Genomic DNA, 20,696 nt, shown 5'->3' with positions numbered 1-20,696 from the left:
TGAATATATTGTTAGGGTTAGGTTTAGGGTTGAATATATTGTTAGGGTTAGGTTTAGGGTTGAATATATTGTTAGGGTTAGGTTTAAGGTTGAATATATTGTTAGGGTTAGGTTTAGGGTTGAATATATCGTTAGGGTTAGGTTTAAGGTTGAATATATTGTTAGGGTTAGGTTTAGGGTTGAATATATCGTTAGGGTTAGGTTTAGGGTTGAATATATTGTTAGGGTTAGGTTTAGGGTTGAATATATTGTTAGGGTTAGGTTTAGGGTTGAATATATTGTTAGGGTTAGGTTTAAGGTTGAATATATTGTTAGGGTTAGGTTTAGGGTTGAATATATCGTTAGGGTTAGGTTTAAGGTTGAATATATTGTTAGGGTTAGGTTTAGGGTTGAATATATCGTTAGGGTTAGGTTTAGGGTTGAATATATTGTTAGGGTTAGGTTTAAGGTTGAATATATTGTTAGGGTTAGGTTTAGTGTTGAATATATTGTTAGGGTTAGGTTTAGGGTTGAATGTAGTGTTCGGGTTAGGTTTAAGGTTGAATATATTGTTAGGGTTAGGGTTAGGGTTGAATATATTATTGGGGTTAGCTTTAGAGTTGAATATATTGTTCGGGTTAGATTTAGGGTTGAATATATTGTTAGGGTTAGGTTTAAGGTTGAATATAGTGTTTGGCTTAGTGTTAGGGTTGAATATATTGTTCGGGTTAGATTTGAATGTACTGTTGAGCATTAATAATAATCTTTATTATTGTCACAAGTAGGCTTACATTAACACTGAAATGAAGTTACTGTGAAAAGCCCCTCGTCGCCACACTCCGGCCCCTGTTCGGGTACACCGAATGTGTACCCGAATGTGTACATTCAGAATGTCCACTTCACCTAACAAGCACGTCTTTCAGGACTTGTGGGAGGAAACTGGAGCACCCGGAGGAAAACGCAGACATGGGGAGAACGTGCAGACTCCGCACAGTCAGTGACCCAAGCCAGGAATCGAACCCGGGTCCCTGTTGCTTTGAAGCAACCGCGCTAACCACTGTCTACCGTTAGGGTTAGTGTTAGGTTTAGAGTTGAATATATTGTTTGGCGTTATGACGAGGGATAGGCTTAGTTTTTCAGCCTAAACTGAGAGAATCGAAGGCTGAGATTTAGTGGAAGAGTTTTGAACTGCAAAGGACTGATATTCTTCACTTTGGCAAACAGAAAATATGTGAAACTAGCAACTTGATGATCACGGAAAGCTCACAAGGGCAAGAGTTGGCCACAGGTTCAGTACCAGTAACAGTGACACACAGCCCAGGCGTTCTGACACTGGCAAAACATTTGCAACCTCCGTATTCAGATCTGTATTTACTGCTTCTCAATAAGATGAGGAGAAAGCAACATCAGGGAAGTGAAAAGCATTGAAGATCACAAGGCCCAGAAACACAGCAAACCAAAATGAAAGACCTTAAATAGGACACTCACTGTAAATTCCGGCAGCTGATGTCAGGATAGCCAGTCGCTCGAGGCCCAGACGGAGAGCGACACAGGGCCAGGACATAGGCTCGAAGTGTCGCGATTCTCTCTGTGCGGAATTTGGTGTCAATTAAATCCAGATGGGTTCCTACAACAATCACTGTAGCATTTGGAGCTTTTGCCTGAAATAAAACACAACAAAAATCTTTGCAAACCCACTTCTGATTCAATCTGTTCACTGCTTTTGTAGTTCTTGAACAATATTTCTCAGAAAGGTGAAAAGGCAAGAAACCAAATGTGAAAAATCACATATGGAAAGGGGGGTACAGAAAGAGAGAGGGAGCGAGACAGAGATAGAGAACCAGAGGGAGAGGGATAGAGAGGGGGAGAGAGAAAGTGGAGGAGGAGAGAGAGGGGGAGTTAGAGAGACAGAGGGAGGGGGAGAGACAGAGAGAGGGGGAGAGACAGAGAGAGGGGGAGAGACAGAGAGAGGGGGAGAGACGGAGAGAGGGGGAGAGGCAGAGAGAGGGGGAGAGACAGAGAGAGGGAGAGAGACAAAGATGGAGAAAGACAAAAAGAGGGGGAGAGACAGATAGAGAGAGACAGAGAGAGTGTTAGAGATGGGCATACAACACACGGTCTGGATTATTGCTCCCTTTGTGAAGGTGGCATTTGAAAGAGGATGGTTACCACCAGTGGGAAGTGGTGGGCCTCAATTACCGTCATTAGGAAGACAATTCAGAGCATTTGTCACCCGTGGGATTTTGTTGAATACACGCATACTGACAGAAGCTTATACAAGAGGCTGTGTAGCAGAATGCTATTGAGTAAAATAAACTATGGAATACCTGCTTCTTAAAGAGGGAAAATGCAAAAAGGAGCTCATGGACATTCACAGACCTCACTGAGGAAACAGTGATTGAGAGCACTGACAGAGAGGGGATTCTTGGAGCTGAGGTAAATCTTGGTCAAAGGGTGCCACCTAATTTCTGCATCTGAGCTGTTTGTGACCGAGGCTGTGTTAGTCATACAGAGGGATGCAGAGGCGCTGGATGAGGAGTACGAGAGACAAAAAGAGATTGCTACAGAATAGAGGGTGCCATCAAAGGAAAGTTTCATTCGCTTGACTGCCCAGGTAGTGGCTAATCTGTGCACACTCCCGGAGAAGGACCTTATTCCCCAAGGGGCAGGGGGTCACCCTTTGCTGTCAAGGATGCCAGTGGCCTTGAATTTCCTAACACCGGCCTCATTTCAGGGATCAGCAGTAGACATCTGTGGGATTTCGCAATCGGCTGCCCACAGGAGCATAACTCAGGGGACAGACCAGTCTCGCTGTCGGGCCTGTCAGCACTGAGGGAACCCTACCAAGGCAAAGGTCAAAGGCCTCCACATTCATTTAACGGCACTACTGCCAGATTGGCCATTCCACCTCCAGAACCACTCTCCTCGTGGACATCGTGTGCTCTTTGCTCTTGCAAGGTGAGATAGAGAGGTAAAGACAATGTAACTTCCTTTCTAACACTCATGCTTCAGATGTTCTGATCCAGATGTTATTCTGTCCCTGGGTTTTTCTGTCCATCCTCCAAAAGCTATCTTGATGTGAACCCTTCCTTTGGGTGATGGGTGAAACTAGTATTAATCTCCATGGTGCTCCTATACATTGTCCGCCTTGAAGGCCTTCTGCTCACAGTGTGCTGTCTCTTTAAGACCTTCATGGCTTTCAGCTTGGCTTTGCATCTTGCTGGACCTCAGAAGGTCAATGAAAGCAGTTGACGTCTCATGCAACCTTCAGACTTTCCAGTTTGCCTTGCAGGCCTCCTCCTGTTGTCCCTCTCTCTGATTGAGGTATTCCTGTGCCAACATGACTCCCCGGGAGGTGTAGCTAAATCATGAGATTGGTCATTCATAATCTAACTGAACTGCTGGTCGGGCTCCAGGTTCCACATGCGGAATGCTGGCTCCGGTTAGCTGGGAACAATTTGACACTCACCATTCGGACAGCTGTTTATCCTGCTGCACTGTAAATCTCAGTGTTGTGACTGTTCCCAATGGTATCATGCCTGATTGGAGTAATACAGAAGGCGAATGGGATACAAAGCCAGAAGCTCGTCTGTCTCCCAATAAAGGCCATTAAACAGTTCTTGAGGCAATTAACAACCCAATGATCTTACATCAACAGGTCCAGGCAGCGGGCGGTCAAGGGGGTTCCCGTACCAGCCTCCCCGAACAGGCACCGGAATGTGGTGACTGGGGGCTTTTCACAGTAACTTCATTTGAAGCCTACTTGTGACAATAAGCGATTTTCATTTTCATTTCATTTCATTGTCTGACCCTGCTGTCTGCCCCTCTTGTGCGGCTACATTTGCTGCCGGGTATCCCTGGAGAGGGAGAGCCCTTGAGACCTTCCATGTTCATTGGGTACTGCAGGGGCAATGGTGTCTTATTGACCCTGTTAATCACATTTTGATTTGATGTTTTAATGCTCATTTGTGAGTCGCTTCTTATTAAGGCAGTTTCCATTTAAAGGACTGTCCTTTTAATTTGTCCCTCAGTTAATTTGAGTTCATTTACTTGGTTATTTATGTTTAATCAAAATAGTTGTAGCAGGTTCGAGGGGCTGAGTGTCTGGCACTGCTCTTATCTGTGCTTCTGCCATTCCTCCAGTGGTCATAAAACCTTTTCATGTTGGACCAGTTGGTAAGGGCACAGAGTTATGGAGAGTGCCTCAGGAGGATTTGGGCTGTTAAGGATGGTGGTGGGTCGTCTGTTTGCAACAGTTACTCACTTCACCTGCAATGTTTATTCCCTCTTGATGTCACCTCTCCGTGGGCCTGATGCTTTCTGCCAGAGGACCTTTAACCCACCCAATGGCAGCTCCTCCCCGGCTATCACCTGCACCATTCACCATCGTGTTTCTTATCCTGGGCCTCTGGTTTTCACACAACCCTGCCACGTGGCCAATAATTGGCTGCAGAGCGCATAATGGCAGCCAGTCACTGGACTGGGCATGAGCAGGCACATTGTCCACTTCCCACTATGTTAGAAACCCCAAATACCCCCCATGTTCCCAAATACTTTTGCAAATGGTCAGTTGCATCCGTTCACTGCCTTTCTTAATCTTTGCTGTCAGCTCATGTGTTCAGCCTTTGGCCTTCAGGCCACTGACCAATGTTAGAAAGAACAGGTCCCAATCCCAGAAAACAATCCCAATCACCTGACGTTCCATCTCTGTTGTATTCTCTCCTACTTTATACAATTAGCTCCCTGTCCAGTCTCTTTTTCAATTCTGAATTACAATGATCTTTAGATTAATTAGAAATCTTCCACGCGGAACACTGTCAAGAACTTCTTGGAAGTTTAAATGAGGTGTATGATCTTATGGTATGTTCATTCAATGATCCAGTTTTGTTCATTATCTGATTGTGTGTGCTGTGAAAACTGTGTTGCTGTAGGACCTCTCTCTAATGGGTAAGCAAGAGCAGGTGTGAAGGGTTTAGTATTTTGGCAGGATGTGCCCCTCACAGTGAGGCTGTGGCCAATTCCTACCTCAATGTTCAGTAGCCAAGGCTGCAGGTTTGCAACTGCTTCCTCTCCAAGGGCCAGGTTCCACACCACCACGTAGAGAGCTTTATCGGTGAAGAAGCACTGATTGACTGATGACATTCTGGCTGCACTTCCAACATCCCACACATTAAACACAACTGAGTCTACCTACAACATGGAGAACAAAAACACTTATTCAGTTATTCTGTAACTTAGTGAATGACTGTGTTGATGGTGTATAGCGAGGGATTGGGATGAATTGGGTGGCTTATTCACACAGCTGACAAAGGCACAATTGGCCAAAAATCCTCCTTCGGCACTGTATGGTTCAATCATTCAAGTAAAGGAATGACGTGCGCCTCCCTGATCCAAGATCGGGATTGGGGAATGTAACTTCACAAGGTGTCCCTGGACATGGCTGCGGGAGCAGAACGTTTCAGTTGTTTGGTACATTGGTATTTTTGCAAAGTGAAAATCATTCCCTCTTTCTCTTCCCATTGTCTATTTTCAAATATTGATGTTTTGGACTAAACGCTGCAGTATTGGTATGAACATTAACCTTGCGCCCAATGGCCGAACCTGGGGGGGATGGGGAGAAGTGAAGTTAAAATACGGACATTAATCTCCCACTCAGATCCCAACTCTTCACAATACAAAGCTGCAGGTCTCCACTGGCAGGTGAGGAGGCTGCCGAAAGCAAGCTGAGGCCCCATGAATTTAGGAACATTCAGATCCTATGACGGAATAGGTCCTTAATGCAGTTGGAATGAGGAAACCACCTGTGATATCCCACATGGAACCTATGAGGTGGGAATGCTTGTTTTCCCCGTGGTCCTTGCTGGGTACGAGCTCCCGCTAGGGGCGGGATATCTCAATTAACCAATGTATAAAGGTTAGGCCAGTAAGGCACCGACCAGTAGAGGGATCTACCGGTTAGTGTACATATCGTTTTGTGCAAATAAAACTGTGTTTCTTATTTTACTCGGTGTGGACTCCCCGTGTCCTTATTAAACCATCATCACTCTCCCACTCTCCCAGCAACTGATCAACAGAAAGAAAAGATGCTTCATGCTAGTCTAGAACTTTAATCTGTTTGGGCAGGTGGAACAGGAGTGTTCCTTTAGGATTCCCAGTGAGATACCCTCAATTACGACTCAGGAGAGGAGTTCGATAATACAAAGGCTTTAATAACCAGAAAACCAGACAGCTGCTCAGAAGTGTGCTCACTGCACGCTGTCTACTGAACGTAACCTTATATACAGCTTCCTGGAGGCGGGGTCCCCCAGGGTTCCAAATCCGGTCTGAAAGGGGCCTATGCATTAAGGGTACATATGTATACAGATATCATTCACCACACCCAGCAAAGGTCACAGCCTAACCTGCGTCCGAATCTCCTCCCCCACTCCTCCTATCAGACACTCCATGAGCTGACCTTCCTTTACCCCTGTTAACAGGACGTCAGTAGGTGGCCATGGACTGCCTGACCGTTATCGGTTGGCAGTCACTGTGTACCACCTCACACCCATCCCTGCAGGGCTGGAGACATTTAAACAAGGCATGGCAAATAAAATCACTCTGCCCAAGAAACACGGTCAGTGTTTAAAACAGCCACAAATATAATCAATTCCTGGTTAGGTCCCAAAATGGAGAATTGCATTTGTTTCCAGACACCACACTTTAGGAAGGATATCAATGCCTTAGGGGAAGCTGCAGAGGAGGTTGATTGGAAAGTGGGATAGTGGAGATGGTTGAGGGGAGGTGTTCAAATCCTGAACGGTTTTAACAGAGTAAATAAGGAGGAAGTGTTTTCAGTGACAGAGGGATCAGTAACACAGATTGAAGGCAAACCAGAGGGAAGATCAAGCATTGTTTCACCTGCAGTAAGTTGCTGTGATCTGGAGGTGTTGCTCCCACCTGAAGCAGAGTCAATAGTAACTTTCAAAAGGAAATTGGGTAAATGCCTAAACAGGAACAATTCACAGGGCAGGGGAATGGGACTAGTTACTTTTTCAAAGAGCTGTCACTAGCACGATAGGTTGAAGGATTGGAGCTCATCCCTGCAACCCACCCCTCCCCATAAATGTTCTGCTATGCCAAGGAAGTGGGGCTGTTGTGCTGATATAACCAGTTGCATTTTCCTGGGCCCTGTCTCCAATCCGTCAAACAATCTGGACAGTGGTTCGATATTAGAATCCAGGTTGATGCAAGGGAGCAAGTGGTGTTGATCGGGTCTGGGGTGACGATGGGAAAGGACCCAGAATTGTGGCAAGGAGCATTTATACACAAACCTTTAATAAAGGGGGCAAATTACCTTCAAAGGGCATCATACAGATCACACAAGTCTTTCTAATCAAATCAGACCTTGTTGGCAGAGAGGGACAAGCAGTATCCTAATCTCCCATGTCCATCCTGATCCCCTATTCCCACTCTCCTCTCGCACTTATCCTACTTATTCAAAGTTAAAATAAATGCAGAAAATGCTCGAAGCAGGTCTGGTAGCATCCGGGGAGAGCGAAACAGAGTTCTGTTTGCACGTCTTGATCGTCCTGTTTCTGTTCAAATGGGTGGAAGAATCCTCCCATGGGTCAGGCAGAGACTGTTCAGTGATACTCTCCCCCTCTGAATTAGTAACATTCGTTGCCCTCCTGGATTCTCCAATAGGTTCAGGGGTGGAGGTAATGAGCTCATCAAGATCCCCTTTCCGCGATGCCCTCAGCAACATAGCGGAAATGATCCATTTCGGATCCACTAAAAATACCAACCTATGTATCATACACCTCCACAATATTGAAAGACAAAAACGCTATCCATACCTTAGTCTTGAGTGAGGCAGGTCGCAGGAGCTCCCAGCTGGTGGTTTGGATGCTACCTTCTTTGGAAATGTTGTGTGTGGCCTTTCCAGACTGAAGGGTCTCCAACAGAGTGGACTTCCCCTGACGTGGAGGCCCGACAATGATCATCTTCAGCAGCTTGCAAGGCACAGCCTTCCGTAGCTGTGCTCGCAGGTAGGCCAGTACTGCCGAGGGCCCTGTGGGATAGTCATTTACTACATTACAACACACCATTTTGATGATTCGGTTCAGAGACAGTTCAGACTTGACTCAGATCAGCTGCTGATCTCTATTTCATTGTTAGAGTTAAATAATTCCCACAAAACTAAAATAGTTGATAATCTCTCTGCATTACCATAATAACAGGTATCCTTTCCTCAGCAGCCTTGCAGAGTGTTTGAATTGTATAAAAATGATCTTGATTGTTTAGTCAGTAAAATCGAAGCTTGATTTTTCAGGATGATGGCCAGCCCCCACCCCACCGGACTCAGCACCCTCCCCAACCACCGGACGCAGCCTCCCCCGCCCCAGACTCAGCCCACCCTCCCCCCGTCAGACTCATACCACCCCCCTACCGGACCCGGACCCCACCCCCTCCCCTCATTGGACCCAGCCGCCAACCCCCTCCCCTCACTGGACCCAGTCCCCAACCCCCTCCCCTCACTGGACCCAGTCCCCCACACCCTCCCCTCACTGGACCCAGTCCCCAACCCTCTCCCCCTCACTGGACCCAGTCCCCCACCTCAACCCCTCACTGGACGCAGTCCCCCACACCCTCCCCTCACTGGACCCAATCCCCAACCCCCTCCCATCACTGGACCCAGTCCCCCACCTCAACCCCTCACTGGACCCAGTCCCCCACCCGCTCCCCTCACTAGACCCTGTCCTCCACCCCCCCTCCCCTCACTGGACTAAGTCCCCCACCTCAACTCCTCACTGGACCCAGACCCCCACCCCCTCCCCTCACTGGATCCAGTTCCCCACCCCCTCCCCTCACTGGACCCAGTCCCCCACCTCAACCCCTCATTGGACCCAGTCCCCCACACCCTCCCCTCACTGGACCCAGTCCCCCACCCGCTCTCCTCACTGGACCCAGTCCCCCACCCCCTCCCCTCACTGGACCCAGTCCCCCATCCGCTCCCCTCACTGGACCCAGTCCCCCACCCGCTCCCCTCACTGGACCCAGTCCCCCACCCCCTCCCCTCACTGGACCCAGTCCCCCATCCACTCCCCTCACTGGACCCAGTCCCCCACCCGCTCCCCTCACTGGACCCAGTCCCCCACCCGCTCCCCTCACTGGACCCAGTCCCCCACCACCTCCCCTCACTGGACCCAGTCCCCCACCCACTCCCCTCACTGGACCCAGTCCCCCACCCCCTCCCCTCACTGGACCCAGTCCCCCACCCCCTCCCCTCACTGGATCCAGTCCCCCACCCCCTCCCCTCACTGGACCCAGTCCCCCACCCCCTCCCCTCACTGGACCCAGTCCCCCACCCCCTCCCCTCACTGGACCCAGTCCCCCACCACCTCCCCTCACTGGACCCAGTCCCCCACCCACTCCCCTCACTGGACCCAGTCCCCCACCCCCTCCCCTCACTGGATCCAGTCCCCCACCCCCTCTCCTCACTGGATCCAGTCCCCCACCCCCTCCCCTCACTGGATCCAGTCCTCCACACCCTCCCCTCACTGGACCCAGTCCCCCACCCCCTCCCCTCACTGGACCCAGTCCTCCACCCCCTCCCCTCACTGGACCCAGTCCCCCACCCCCTCCCCTCACTGGACCCAGTCCCCCACCCCCTCCCCTCACTGGACCCAGTCCCCCACCCGCTCTCCTCACTGGACCCAGTCCCCCACCCTCTCCCCTCACTGGACCCAGTCCCCCACCCCCTCCCCTCACTGGACCCAATCCCCCACCCCCGCCCCTCACCTCACTGGACCCAGTCCCCCACCCTCTCCCCTCACTGGACCCAGTCCCCCACCTCCTCCCCTCACTGGATCCAGTCCCCCACCTCCTCCCCTCACTGGACCCAGTCCCCCACCCTCTCCCCTCACTGGACCCAGTCCCCCACCCCCAGCCCCTCATTGGACCCAGTCCCCCACCCTCTCCCCTCACTGGACCCAGTCCCCCACCCCCGCCCCTCACCTCACTGGACCCAGTCCCCCACCCGCTCCCCTCACTGGACCCAGTCCCCCACCCCCTCCCCTCACTGGATCCAGTCCCCCACCCCCTCCCCTCACTGGACCCAGTCTCCCACCCTCTCCCCTCACTGGACCCAGTCCCCCACTTCAACCCCTCACTGGACCCAGTCCCCCACCCCCTCCCCTCACTGGACCCAGTTCCCCACCTCTACCCCTCATTGGACCCAGAGCCCCACCCCCTCACCACACTGGACCCAGTCCCCCACCCCCTCCCCTCACTGGACCCAGTACCCCACTTCAACCCCTCTTGGACCCAGTCCCCCACCCCCACCCCACACTGGACCCAGTCCTCCACCCCCTCCCCTCACTGGACACAGCCTCTACCCCCTCCCCTCACTGGACCCAGTCCTCCACCCCCTCCCCTCACTGGGCACAGCCTCTACCCCTTTCCCTCATTGGACCCATCAGTAAGTTTGTCGAAGACTGCGTGTCAAAGAAGTTAGTACCTGCGTTCCCAACCGGAAGCCATAGTTTAACCGGGAAATCCACTCCCTACTCTAGTCCAGGTCTGAGGCATTCAACACAGTTGATCCTGACCTAAACAAGAAATCTAGGTACAGCCTCCGCAAAGCCATTAAGGACACCAAAAGACAATACCAGACTAAGATAGTGGTGATCTTTGGATTGTCAGAAGACCCGGGAGTCCAGGGGGCGAGAGAGGCTAATGTTTGGCTTTTGCCTTCCTGGTAGCCCAGAGACGGATCGAATCATAGAATCTACAGTGCAGAAGGAGGCCATTCAGCCCTTGGAAAGAACACCCCACTTAAGCCCACGCCTCCACCCTATCCCCGTAACCCAGTAACCCCACCGAACCTTTTTGGACACTAAGGGCAATTAATCATGGCCAATCCACCTAACCTGCACGTCTTTGGACTGTGGGAGGAAACCGGAGCACCCGGAGGAAACCCACACGGGGAGAACGTGCAGACTCCACACAGACAGTGACCCAAGCCGGGAATCGAACCTGAAAATCATTGAAACAACGAGGAAAGCTCAATTTACCTTCGTTCCTGACCTCTGTGGGCACGTTGGAGATGTTTAATTGTTCGATATCCAGCTGCCACAGGTTAGCCAGCTGGCCAAGCTCAGCTGGGAGCTCCCGGATTCCAGGATTGCTGTCGAGAAAGGAAAGGGTTAAATATACAGGCAGAGTGAATCTGCACTCTGTAAGCATCCACTTGGTTGTGGAGCCAATTTTGGTGTCAAAGTTTGTCTGATAACATCCCTGTGACTTACCTTGGAGCATTTTATTATGTAGTGTCATTTAAATGCAGACACTTTAATTTATTTTTGTCCTTCTTAATCCTGGGATATAGACAGAGCCCCGGACCCAAATTGGAATTGAGAACCAAACCATGGCCCTCTTCCACTCTGTCGGATAAACTCACCCAGGGAAGTCTGGCAGAGACATTAATGGGTTGGTAATATTTTCTAGAAAATAAATTTTTAACAATCTGCCCCCAGCATTTAACTGAATGTAGCGTGCTGCCATCGCCATGGGAGTCCACAGTAATCCCGTACTCCTGAGTTCATTATAAACAAGTACAAGACTCACTTTGAAAGGTACAGCTCAGACAGAGCTCGCAGCCAGCACACCGACTGGGGGACCGAATCAAGAAAATTATTGTCCAGATGTAGAACTTCCAAGCACTCACCGAGGAACTGTGGAAACTCAACTGGTGAAACTGAAAATAAAAGAAAGCATGCATGTTGCTCCGTTAGTGTTTAATAACACGTTACTCTCGGTCTTTGCTGAGTATTTTCCATTCTGGGATTCTATTACCTTCATCAGCATCCTGGGGGTTAGAATTGTGTATGAACTGAACTGGACTAGCAGATGAATACTGTTGTGACAACAGCAGATCAGAGGCAGTGGGTAACTCAGCTCCTGACTCCCTAAACCCTGTCCACCATCTATAAGGCACAAGTCAGGAGCGTGATGGAACACTCTCCCTCGCGGGGAGAGTCCAGACGATCAAAATGGACGGGCTGCCCCGGTACCTCTTCCTACATAGATCCAACTCGATCTACATCCCCAGGGCCTTTTTCAAAACACTAGACAAACTAATCATGGCGTTCGTATGGCATCCCCACCCAAAAAATACTCCAGCAGCCCAGTGGTGTTAGCCACTCTCCAGTCCTGGAACCAACTACGGCAGCAATTTGGCCTGGCCAAAATGTCAGACAAAGCTCCCATCTGCAACAACCATAGGTTCACACCAGCGCTGACTGACGCCACCTTCAAAAAGTGGGGACAGGACGGAGGGACACTGACAGTCAGGGACCTATACACGGACGGCAGGATCGCAACAATGGATGAACTGACAGAGAAATTCCAGCTAGCCAGGGGGAACGAGCTAAGGTATCTCCAGCTCAAAAACTTCCTACGAAAGGAGACAAGGACGTATCCACAACCGCCACGACAGACATTACTGGAAGCGTTACTGAACGCAAGCATCCTAGATAAGGGGAACTGCAGCGACATGTATGAACGACTGGTAGAAAGGGCTGACACCGGACTGGACGCAACAAGAAAGAAATGGGAGGAAGACCTGGGGATTGAAATAGGGTGGGGACTCTGGAGCGAAGCACTGCATAGGGTCAACTCCACCTCCACGTGCGCAAGGCTCAGCCTGATGCAACTAAATGTGGTGCATAGAGCCCATTTAACAAGAACTCCTATGAGTAGGTTCTTCCCGGAGGTGGAGGATAGAAGTGAACGGTGCCAAGGAGGCCCAGCCAACCACGCCCACATGTTCTGGTCTTGCCCAGGCTTGCAGGGCGCTGGACAGCCTTCTTCGAGGCAATGTCCAAAGTGATGGGGATGAGAGTGGAGCCATGCCCGAAAGTGGCGGTCTTCGGGGTATAAGACCAGCCAGATCTATTCCTGGGGAGGAGGGTGGACGCCTTTGCCTTTGCTTCCCTGATCGCCCACCGTAGAATCCTGTTCGGCTGGCGGTCAGCAGCACCACCCAAAGCTGCAGACTGGCTGTCCGACCTCTCAGAATCTCTCCAAATGGAGAAAATCAAATTCGCCATCCGAGGGTCAGACGACGGCTTCCACAGAACGTGGGAGCCATTCACCCAATTGTTCCGGGACTTGTTTGTGGCCAACGAACAAGCAGAAGAATAGCCAGGTAGCCAAGAATCAGGGGAAAGTAGCCGAGGTGGGGGAGGGAGGGATAGACCGGGGTGGGGGGGCGGGGGGTATAGCAGCTAAACCTAAGAGAAAAGAAAGGCGAACCACAGGTGAGGGGGGGGGGGGGGAAAGAGGGAGGAGACAGGGAACAATAGAGGAGAAGTGAGGTGGGGGGGAGACAAGGGAATGACAGCCAGAAGGAGGGCACGGGAAACAATAACAAACTTGGCATCTACAGGAGCAGAGAACAAGGAAAATCCGGGTGAAAGACGGGACGAACAGTTGAAGCTGAGGGGACCGCGAGACGACAATGGCAGCGAAAACCATCCGAGAGAAGCACCAGATCCAATCGCGTATTGCCCTCTGTAATTGTTCTGTATTGTTTTCCCGGCGCCCAAATGTATATGTACCCCCCCCAGTCCCCCCCCCCCCACAAACAGATGCCTACTTATGTGCTAAAAACAATACTGCCAATTGTACAGAGCTGGTGTTGTTGAGCTAGCACATAATACCCTACTAGTTATTTTATTCTAACTTTTTTGTTGTTGTTTGTTTTGTTTTTTGTGCGTGTTCCCTTCTCTTCTGTGTATATATATGTATTCCATTTTGTGTACGTAACGGTTAATATAGTTTATTCAAAAACCAAATTAAAAACATTTATAAAAAAATCAAGGAGGGTGATGGAATACTCTCCACTTGCCTGGATGAGTGCAGCTCAACAACACTCAAGAAGCTCAACATCATCCAGGACAAAGCAGCCCCACTTGATTGGCATCCCATCCACCACCTTCAACATTAACTCCCAAACCACCGACACAGTGACAGCCGTGTGTACCATCGACACAATTATAACCCCAGGATGTTAATGATAACATTCTGTGCAAAATGCTTCTTCAAATTTCTCCCAATCTCCACTGAGTTCTTGTTTTAAGATCATGGTTTATGCCTCAAATCTCTGTCAGTTAAAAGAAGCAATATTTATCTATTTCCCTTACAGTGTCATTCTGAACAGTTTCACCTGAGCTACCGCAATCCATTCACTTTTACAGAACACATTTGTCTTTGTCCCAGCTTTTCCTCGAAACCCAGAGACCGCGGGCGGGATTCTCCTACCCCCTGCCGGGTCGGAGAATCGCAGGGGGGTGATGTGAATCCCGCCCCTCCACTCCGATACCGGCTGCTGAATTCTCCAGCGCCGGTTTTTGGGTGGGGGCGGGGATCGGGCCGCGCCGGTCGGGAGCCATTGGCAGCGGCCCTCCCGGCGATTCTCCGGGCCCCGATGGGCCGAGCAGCCGCCCGTTTTTGGCCAGTCCCGCTGGCGTGCATTAGACAAGGTCCATACCAGCGGGACCTGGCTTGGAGGGCGGCTTGCGGAGTCCTCGGGGGGGGCACGGGGGATTCTGGCCCCGGGGGGGGGGGGGGGGGGGGGGGGGGGGAGGGGGCACGGTGGCCTGGCCCACGATCAGGGCCCACCAATCTGCGGGCGGGCCTGTGCCATGGGGGCACACTTTCCCTCCGCGCCGGCCTCTGTAAGGCTTCGCGATGGCCGGCGCGGAGAAGAAACTCCCTGCGCATGCGCAGGAAACACGCCAGCGATTCTGCGCATGCACCAGAACACTCTGGCGCTCCTGTACATGTGCCAACTCGCCCCCGGAAGTGCGGATTGCGGGAGAATCCCAGCCCACATCACTGGGATCGTTCAGACCAATCTGGGTCACCTTTTCTCCCAGTTCGCTATATCCCTCTTCAAATGGGGAGTCTAAAAGCTGCACTGCAGGAACTCACCAAGACGCCTTCAACAGCACCTTCAAAACCTGTGGCCTCTACCAGGAGAAAGGCAGCAGACGTATGGGAGCCACCGCTTGCAAGTTCCTCTCCAAGTCACACGTCATCTCGACTTAGAACATTGGAAATCCTAGCAGGAAGAGGCCATTTGGCCCTTCAAGCCTGCTCATGGCTGATCTTCCACTTCAATGCCATCTCCCCATATCCCTTGAAATCTTTAATATCTAGAAATTGATTGATCTCTGTCTTGAACATTCTCAACGACCAAGGCTCCACAGCCCTCTGCGGTAGAGAATTCCAAATATTCATCACTCCTCGAGTGATCAATCCTGATCAGCCCTGTATCAATGATGTCACCTCTCAGCCTCCGGAACCCAGGGAACCCAGGCCCAGTCTCCTCAGCTTCTCCTCACAGAACAATCCCATCATCCTCGGAATGTCTGCTGAACCCTGTGTTGCACTTTGTCTATGGCCAATATATCCGGCACCGAGAGAGCACACAATACTCCAGGTGCAAACTTACGAGGACTCCACACATATGGAGCAAGACCTCTTCATTTGGAAAATCTCTCACCGCTCCTTCACTGACACTGGGTCATGATCCTGGGACTCCCTCCCCAACAGCATGATGGATGTACCTACACCACATGGACTGCAATGGTTCAAGCAGGCAGCTCACCACTACCTTCTCAAGGGGCAATTAGGATTGGGCAAAAAGAGGGCGGTACATGGTTAGCACTGGGATTATGGCGCTGAGGACCCGGTTCGAATCCCGGCCCTGGGTCACTATCTGTGTGGAGTTTGCACATTCTCCCCCTTGTGTGCGTGGGTTTCACTCCCACAACCCAAAGATGTGCAGATTAGGTGGATCGACCACACTAAATTCGCCCTTAATTGGGAAAAAAATAATTGGGTAATTTAAATTTATTTAAAAAATAGTTTGGGCAAAAAGTATTATCCTTGCCATCAATGTTTAAAGATGATGCATGTGATGCAGGGTCACAAGTGACTCAAATTCTGTAAATACTGGAAAAGGTAGAATTATAAAGGGGAAAATTGGACTGTGTCAAAAAATCCTGAGTGGGGTCTATGTTCAGTGAGGGCTGAAGGGGCCTCCTCCTGCACAAGCCCCGTTTCACCATCTGCGGATTCTTTACCTGTGTCACAATTTTTCTTTTGGCGAGTTGTAAAAAAGCTGACTTTTCGAGTTCTGGCACCTTCTTCACTCCTGCAACCAAGAAGAAAACACAGCATTCAAGTGCCGGGAAAAGAACAGAGCTCTCAGTAATCTGTGAATTCATCACAGCCTGACACACTCCACTCGCAACAGCCTGGCACACTGTCACAAAACAGCCTGAAACATTCACAAAACAGCCTGACACACTCACCATGCAACAGCCTGACAGTCGCCACACAACAGCCTGCCACACTCACACAAAACAGCCTGACACACTCTCACAAAACAGCCTGACACACTCTCACAAAACAGCCTGCCACACTCTCACAAAACAGCCTGACAGTCGCCACAAAACAGCCTGCCACACTCTCACAAAACAGTCTGACACACTCTCACAAAACAGCCTGCCACACTCTCACAAAACAGCCTGACACACTCTCACAAAACAGCCTGCCACACTCTCACAAAACAGCCTGACACACTCTCACAAAACAGCCCGACACACTCTCACAAAACAGCCTGACAGTCGCCACAAAACAGCCTGACACACTCTCACAAAACAGCCTGACACACTCTCACAAAACAGCCTGACACACTCTCACAAAACAGCCTGACACACTCTCACAAAACAGCCTGCCACACTCTCACAAAACAGCCTGACACACTCTCACAAAACAGCCTGACACACTCTCACAAAACAGCCTGACACACTCTCACAAAACAGCCTGCCACACTCTCACAAAACAGCCTGACACACTCTCACAAAACAGCCTGACACACTCTCACAAAACAGCCTGCCACACTCTCACAAAACAGCCTGACACACTCTCACAAAACAGCCTGCCACAATCGCACAAAACAGCTGGCCACACTCTTACAAAACAGCCTGACACACTCTCACAAAACAGCCTGACAGTCGTCACAAAACAGCCTGCCACACTCTCACAAAACAGCCTGCCACACTCTCACAAAACAGCCTGCCACAATCTCACAAAACAGCCTGCCACACTCTCACAAAACAGCCTGACAGTCGTCACAAAACAGCCTGCCACACTCTCACAAAACAGCCTGCCACACTCTCACAAAACAGCCTGCCACACTCTCACAAAACAGCCTGCCACACTCTCACAAAACAGCCTGCCACACTCTCACAAAACAGCCTGCCACACTCTCACAAAACAGCCGGCCACACTCTCACAAAACAGCCCGACACACTCGCACCGACCACATCATAACCTGACACACTCACCATACAATGTCCTGGCACGCTCGTCATATCACAGCCTGACACACTCACTAGAGAGCATGACACATTCATTACACTAGACAGCCTGATACACGCACCACACAGCAGCTTGGCACACTCACCACAGAACAGCCTGACACACATCACACAAGCCTGACCCACTCACCGCACAACAGCCTGACCCATCACTCCACGACAGCCTGACCCACTCACCGCACAACAGCCTGACCCACTCACCGCACAACAGTCTGACCCACTCACCCCACAACAGCCTGACCCACTCACTCCACAACAGCCTGACCCACTCACTCCACAACAGCCTGACCCACTCACCGCACAACAGCCTGACCCACTCACCGCACAACAGTCTGACCCACTCACCCCACAACAGCCTGACCCACTCACCCCACAACAGCCTGACCCACTCACCCCACAACAGCCTGACCCACTCACCCCACAACAGCCTGACCCACTCACCGCGCAACAGCCTGACCCACTCACCGCACAACAGCCTGACCCACTCACCGCACAACAGCCTGACCCACTCACCCCACAACAGCCTGACCCACTCACCCCACAACAGCCTGACCCACTCACCCCACAACAGCCTGACCCACTCACCCCACAACAGCCTGACCCACTCACCCCACAACAGCCTGACCCACTCACCCCACAACAGCCTGACCCACTCACAGCGCAACAGCCTGACACACTCACCGCGCAACAGCCTGACCCACTCACCGCGCAACAGCCTGACTCACTCACCCCACAACAGCCTGACCCACTCACCGCACAACAGCCTGACCCACTCACCCCTCAACAGCCTGACCCACTCACCCCACAACAGCCTGACCCACTCACAGCACAACAGCCCGACCCACTCACCCCACAACAGCCTGACCCACTCACCCCACAACAGCCTGACCCACTCACCCCACAACAGCCTGACCCACTCACCCCACAACAGCCTGACCCACTCACCGCACAACAGCCTGGCCCACTCACCCCACAACAGCCTGACCCACTCAACGCACAACAGCCTGACCCACTCACCGCACAACAGCCTGACCCACTCACCCCACAACAGCCTGACCCACTCACCCCACAACAGCCTGACGCACTCACCGCACAACAGCCTGACCCACTCACCCCACAACAGCCTGACACACTCACAGCACAACAGCCTGACCCACTCACAGCACAACAGCCTGACCCACTCACCGCACAACAGCCTGACCCACTCACCCCACAACAGCCTGACCCACTCACCGCACAACAGCCTGACCCACTCACCCCACAACAGCCTGACCCACTCACCCCACAACAGCCTGACCCACTCACCGCACAACAGCCTGACCCACTCACCGCACAACAGCCTGACCCACTCACCCCACAACAGCCTGACCCACTCACCGCACAACAGCCTGACCCACTCACCGCACAACAGCCTGACCCACTCACCCCACAACAGCCTGACCCACTCACCGCACAACAGCCTGACCCACTCACCCCACAACAGCCTGACCCACTCACCCCACAACAGCCTGACCCACTCACCGCACAACAGCCTGACCCACTCACCGCACAACAGCCTGACCCACTCACCCCACAACAGCCTGACCCACTCACCCCACAACAGCCTGACCCACTCACCCCACAACAGCCTGACCCACTCACCCCACAACAGCCTGACCCACTCACCCCACAACAGCCTGACCCACTCACAGCACAACAGCCTGACCCACTCACCCCACAACAGCCTGACCCACTCACCCCACAACAGCCTGACCCACTCACTCCACAACAGCCTGACCCACTCACCCCACAACAGCCTGACCCACTCACCGCACAACAGCCTGACCCACTCACCGCACAACAGCCTGACCCACACACCCCACAACAGCCTGACCCACTCACCCCACAACAGCCTGACCCACTCACCCCACAACAGCCTGACCCACTCACCCCACAACAGCCTGACCCACTCACCCCACAACAGCCTGACCCACTCACCCCACAACAGCCTGACCCACTCACCGCACAACAGCCTGACCCACTCACCGCACAACAGCCTGACCCACTCACCCCACAACAGCCTGACCCACTCACCGCACAACAGCCTGACCCACTCACCGCACAACAGCCTGACCCACTCACCGCACAACAGCCTGACCAACACACCCCACAACAGCCTGACACACTCAGCCCCACAACAGCCTGACCCACTCACCCCACAACAGCCTGACCCACTCACCGCACAACAGCCTGACCCACTCACCCCACAACAGCCTGACCCACTCACCGCACAACAGCCTGACCCACTCACCGCACAACAGCCTGACCCACTCACCCCACAACAGCCTGACCCACTCACCGCACAACAGCCTGACCCACTCACCCCACAACAGCCTGACCCACTCACCCCACAACAGCCTGACCCACTCACCCCACAACAGCCTGACCCACTCACCGCACAACAGCCTGACCCACTCACCCCACAACAGCCTGACCCACTCACCGCACAACAGCCTGACCCACTCACCCCACAACAGCCTGACCCACTCACCGCACAACAGCCTGACCCACTCACCGCACAACAGCCTGACCCACTCACCGCACAACAGCCTGACCCACTCACCGCACAACAGCCTGACCCACTCACCGCACAACAGCCTGAACCACTCACCCCACAACAGCCTGACCCACTCACCGCGCAACAGCCTGACCCACTCACCGCACAACAGCCTGACCCACTCACCCCACAACAGCCTGACCCACTCACCGCACAACAGCCTGAACCACTCACCCCACAACAGCCTGACCCACTCACCGCGCAACAGCCTGACCCACTCACCGCGCAACAGCCTGACCCACTCACCGCGCAACAGCCTGACCCACTCACCCCACAACAGCCTGACCCACTCACCCCACAACAGCCTGACCCACTCACCCCACAACAGCCTGACCCACTCACCCCACAACAGCCTGACCCACTCACCCCACAACAGCCTGACCCACTCACCGCACAACAGCCTGACCCACTCACCCCACAACAGCCTGACCCACTCACCCCACAACAGCCTGACCCACTCACCGCACAACAGCCTGACCCTCTCACCGCACAACAGCCTGACCCACTCACCGCACAACAGCCTGACCCACTCACCCCACAACAGCCTGACCCACTCACCCCACAACAGCCTGACCCACTCACCCCACAACAGCCTGACCCACTCACCCCACAACAGCCTGACCCACTCACCCCACAACAGCCTGACCCACTCACCCCACAACAGCCTGACCCACTCACCCCACAAC

At 52.3% G+C, this 20,696-nt stretch overlaps 1 protein-coding gene across 1 annotated transcript in view; it reads right to left on the bottom strand.

Moving 5' to 3' along the window:
- lrrk1 (leucine-rich repeat kinase 1) overlaps positions 1 to 20,696 on the bottom strand; it is a 246,870-nt gene that overhangs the window by 105,016 nt on the left and 121,158 nt on the right. Inside the window, exons 12-17 of the mRNA XM_072468809.1 lie at positions 16,113 to 16,183; positions 11,587 to 11,716; positions 11,034 to 11,146; positions 7,815 to 8,029; positions 5,005 to 5,169; positions 1,468 to 1,640 (exon numbers count right to left, since the gene is read on the bottom strand). Coding sequence (XP_072324910.1) covers positions 1,468 to 1,640; positions 5,005 to 5,169; positions 7,815 to 8,029; positions 11,034 to 11,146; positions 11,587 to 11,716; positions 16,113 to 16,183 — 867 coding nt within the window. The remainder of the gene's footprint in view (positions 1 to 1,467; positions 1,641 to 5,004; positions 5,170 to 7,814; positions 8,030 to 11,033; positions 11,147 to 11,586; positions 11,717 to 16,112; positions 16,184 to 20,696) is intronic.

This window comes from Scyliorhinus torazame, chromosome 12, assembly GCF_047496885.1.
Source record: "Scyliorhinus torazame isolate Kashiwa2021f chromosome 12, sScyTor2.1, whole genome shotgun sequence".
In the NCBI taxonomy this organism is placed as follows: domain Eukaryota; kingdom Metazoa; phylum Chordata; class Chondrichthyes; order Carcharhiniformes; family Scyliorhinidae; genus Scyliorhinus; species Scyliorhinus torazame.
This window is presented reverse-complemented; position numbering and strand designations above follow the sequence as displayed.